General features: G+C 39.9%; 2 protein-coding genes across 8 annotated transcripts in view; one reads left to right on the top strand and one right to left on the bottom strand.

Annotated features, from left to right (window-relative positions):
• Nucleotides 1–4,408, bottom strand: part of fam151a (family with sequence similarity 151 member A) — a 21,168-nt gene that overhangs the window by 16,154 nt on the left and 606 nt on the right. Inside the window, exons 1-2 of one of the 2 annotated variants that reach the window (XM_020619594.1) lie at nt 964–1,270; nt 655–821 (exon numbers count right to left, since the gene is read on the bottom strand). The exons of the other annotated variant lie outside the window; for it this stretch is intronic. Coding sequence (XP_020475250.1) covers nt 655–821; nt 964–1,061 — 265 coding nt within the window. The 5' untranslated portion in view covers nt 1,062–1,270. Of the gene's footprint in view, nt 1–654; nt 822–963; nt 1,271–4,408 lie in introns of those variants that run through there. 2 annotated transcript variants of the gene reach the window in all.
• Nucleotides 2,916–4,408, top strand: part of dnai4 (dynein axonemal intermediate chain 4) — a 19,146-nt gene continuing 17,653 nt past the window's right edge. For 4 of the 6 annotated variants that reach the window (XM_020619588.1, XM_020619589.1, XM_020619591.1 and 1 more), the window contains exons 1-2: nt 2,917–3,067; nt 3,176–3,335. In XM_020619588.1, the coding sequence (XP_020475244.1) occupies nt 3,009–3,067; nt 3,176–3,335 (219 nt within the window). In that variant the 5' untranslated portion in view covers nt 2,917–3,008. Of the gene's footprint in view, nt 3,068–3,175; nt 3,336–4,408 lie in introns of all 6 variants that reach the window. The other 2 variants (XM_020619593.1, XM_020619590.1) reach the window with 2 other exon arrangements.

A 4,408-nucleotide genomic window follows, 5' to 3' on the forward strand; every position in this document is an offset into this window, starting at 1 on the left:
GGAAGGACTACCCATGTCCTGCTGCCTCTAAAAAAAAAAGCTCAGAACATCATTAAGGACACTTCACACCCAGGATGTTTACTCTTTGAACTGCTGCCGTCAGGTAGACGGTTCAGAGTAATCAAATCAAGGACTGCTAGATTCAAGAATAGTTTTTACCCAGCAGCAGTTACTACACTCAATGCTGCTAAAATATAATATGCCTGTGTGTGTGTGTGTGGGGGGGTTATTTTGTTTTTTTAGCCGTTACATTTTCATATGTTTTTATTTTACCTGTTATGTTTTCTGTATGGCTGTGCTGTGCTGTATTGGAGGTCACTTTAAATTTTCATTGTATGTGTTACAATGACAATAAAAGATTATCTTATCTTATGTATCTCTTATACTGGCAACAGGCTTTTCACTGGTTAATGCTGGCACACAACATTATCTCAACATCTATTAAATATTTCTGTGTGGTGGAAAATGTATTCAAATCTTAAGTAAAAGAAGAAATATTGCAATGCAAGTAAATATGCTCCAAAACAAGCATAAGTCATGTGTTCAGACATTTACTAAAACAATACAATACCTAAGTAATTTTCTATAAACTGATTACGTATTTTGGATGTATAGTGTATAGCTGTCAAATAAATGCAGTCTAATGTGAAGTACTTTTGGTGAGCACCACAGCTGTGACAGTAATGACAACCAGCAGGATGACAAGCCCGGTGGCCACAGATATCGTTATCAGGCGTTGTTTGGTTAGACAGCCCAGATAAAGGTCTTGCTGTCTCTTTTGTCCCGAGTCCAAACCTTGACGATTTGACTGCGGCCTCATCCTGGAGGAACACGGTAAAACAGAGCTGATCATCCCTCTATCACATAAATAAAGGGAACTATGGCATTGTCTTTTGATAGAATTTTGTTTTACTTCTTTATTTTCTTCATCAATAAGAACACAATACTATGTTTGTCACTTACCTGTTTTGCTTTTCTTCTGTGTCTCTGCCAATCCTTTCTTCTATCTGACTGCCCTCTCTTTCTTCCATCTTCTTCTGCCAGGCGCTTGTGTTGTACATTCACAAATAGTCATGAAAAACTGCTGCATGACATGCAGCAACTGAGAGACAGATGCCTAGAGTATTTTCCCCTGTCATTTATATGAGCCTTATCTAGAAAGCAAAGGTCAGTGACTCCAGTGATAAAGTGCAAATGATTACTTCAGTTTCTACTCTTGCCTTGCACTCCTTATGCTTCGGGGGCGGCTGTAGCTCCAGAGATATAGCAGGTCGTCCTTTAGCAAGACACTGAACCCCCAGTTACTGGTGATGACACCAGTGTGTGAATGGCCAAGTAGTGTGAAAGCACTTTGAGTGAGCTGCAATGTATAGAAAAGTGCTGTACAAGTATCAAACCATCTACCAATATCTCTTCAATAAAACAAACACTCTTTAAAGGTACAATCAGCAATATCTTTACTTATTGCTTATTTAAAAAGAACAAAATTACTGCATTTTGAAGCAGTTTTCCTAACCTGGGCATGTCCCTTAAAGGTTCCCCAGATAAATCCAAAAAGGAGGTAAGGTGAATAACAGGTTGGTTTAAAAAAAAATACTGCAATAAGCTACACAAAATGCTATATTTTTACAGCCTCTCTCTAATCCTAGCTTTTTACATCCTTCCCTGAAGCAGACTGTACATAGTTTAACCTTCACAGGGTGTCTAAAATGGTTAAAATGTAACAGGAAAGTCACTCACTGGTGAAACTTTTTAAACTCATTGACGTACACTATATAGCATGTGGCGAGAGGTGGCATATATGCTACTTCATTACAAGAGGTCAAAGAAGCCTGGAGCTGAAACAACTGACCACACACTAAAGTTGAAATTAAAATGAATAATTTTTCTGTTTCATCTGGTGATGTGCACATCTAAGGCTAAAGACAGTCTGTTTACCCAGCACAGTGCACCACACATAACTAGATTTGATCAACTGGTGTCACTTTTGCAATTTTACAATACACTACAGCAGATTGAATAAATAACTGGCACAACACTGCAAGCTATCCATCTCTGACTCGTTAACAAAGAACAATAATCAAATGAAAACTGGTAACAGTAAGAAGGCCCAAGACACGGTGCTACAACAAAGAACTGTGAATATATTTTTACAGTCTACTGGGTCTTTTTTCTCCAAAGGTGGAGAGTAAAGGAACAGGAAATGAAGGGAGAGGGAAAAGGGGAATGACATAAAATAAAGGTCCAATGCTGGGATTTAAGGCATTTAAGACATTGCCATCAATGTAGCTGCATAGTGTACGTCTTAATCACTAGGCTACTATAGCGCAATACATTTCTGAAAGTTAACACTCTCTATAAAAATATGTCTATAATGAGCACATACAGCAGAAGGGCTAAGTGAAACACTATGAAGGAAAGAGAAAGAGGTTTTATCATTACCGACAGGCATATGGAGCATTTCACATATTACCTGCAGCTTTTAGTTCTAAGGTAGGGGTTTCAAAAAGGCTGTATGCATGATCTTTTCCACTGGAGATGACTGATTGTGATCTAAGCTCTATCAGCAGCACAGACTGTAATTTGCTTTCATGTCTACACAGCTGAGCTAAGTAAACGCCTGCAACCATAACCACAACAGTAATGATGTTCTAACCTTGGATCAGGTTAGATAAAGACAATAAATGTGACTTTGATTAAAGACATAAATAAAGACGATAAAGACAATAAATGTGACTTTGATTGACGCTTATGCCATAAAATGTTGTCACATTTGCTACAACTGCTGTTAGTTGCAGGCATTTACAAATAATTTCTCTTTTCTTAAAAAAAAAAACCCAATAGGAATGAATATCAGTGTTGTAGAAAACACACTGGCGGAACATTATTGTGGTTACACGCAGTGCAGCGGGCACGCGGAGAGAGAGAGAGAGAGAGAGAGAGAGAGAGAGAGAGCGTCACGTTGCCATGGCAACCTAGTGGCAAACCCGTACACCAACACAGCAACAATGTCTACTTCGGTGGCAAAATTGGAAAAAAAGAAGAGGCGTGAGCTGGTGCTGAGGCCGTAAGCTGACACTTTGTCACAGAGAGTAATTTTGCCAACGTAGCCATTATCAGCGAACACCCATGCTAACTCTTACTGTATGCTAATTTGGTATTTCTTGTGTCCCAGCTCATCTGGAGCAATAAATGTGTCGGTGTCAGGACTGCATGGAAGTACAAGACGTCCAAACAGCGTCGTCGCTTCCTACAGTGGAAGATATTTCAGCGTGATCGGTGGCAGTAAGATGCTGGAGAAGAGCGCCATTCAAGCTCCGAGACAGGCTGTTCGGGTAACTCAGGCTAACGTTACTGCGTACTCCCATGGACCTATTTTAGCTAACATTCTGTTGAACTTTTTATTTAACTACTAATATAAATAATCGTGTAACGTTAGCAGTTAATGTAACAGTATAAACCCTAAGTCTAACCTTTCTAGCTATATATCATGTTAGTGGTTTATTCTAGATTTGCTTTAGCTAGAGGCGAAAAAAGAGCGCTAACAGCGGAGATTTAGCCGCGAGCTGATACTGTCCCTTCACGGACCTGTAAATGCCAGGCGCCTGGTTTGCACGGTTATTAGCTTGTTCCTGTATCGGCCAAGTAAACGATAATTTTAAAAATATGTTAGGTTGGCTCATGACTCTGAATTGCCTGTAGGTGTCAATGACAGTGTGACTGGTTGTCTGTCTATAAGTGTCAGCCCTGTGACAGACTGGCCACCTGTCCAGGCCGCTACTGTGAGAGCTTTGGGACGGGGGAGGGTTCACAGCAGCACCGGCTGCGCGTTGAGGACAGTAAATGCAGAATGATACACCAGAAAAGTCTCCAGTAACACCAGAAAAAGTCGCCAGATTTGTCGTTAGTCGCTTTTGACAAAAAAAGTCGCCAGATTTAGCGAGAAAGTCGCCAAGTTGGCAACACTGGTCCAGAGACCCCGCCTCTCGCCCAGTGTCAGCTGGGACTGGCTCCAGGCCCACCAACCCTATTTAGGATAAGCGGTATAGATGATGGATGAATTGTGCTTTTTCATCAAAGTAACTGGAGACATGTACATTTTTATGTATTTGGGTGAAATTGCAGGCAGGCTGTTGTACATATACAGTGGAACCTCGGTTTTCGTTCGAAAAAGTCCGACGAAAACTGAATCGTATGAAAACTGAAGCAATATTTCCCATCAGAAATAATGTAAATCCAATTAATCCGTTCCAGACACCCAACAATATTAACAAAAATACATTTTATAGATATATTTTTACATACAGAAAACAATGAGAAATAAATATAAATGACTAATGAAATGGATAAATGAACATTTAACATCACTTTTACCTTTATTGAAGACTCTTGTTGGCGTATGGAAGAC

Source organism: Monopterus albus, unplaced genomic scaffold (genome assembly GCF_001952655.1).
Source record: "Monopterus albus unplaced genomic scaffold, M_albus_1.0 scaffold223.1, whole genome shotgun sequence".
In the NCBI taxonomy this organism is placed as follows: Eukaryota; Metazoa; Chordata; class Actinopteri; order Synbranchiformes; family Synbranchidae; genus Monopterus; species Monopterus albus.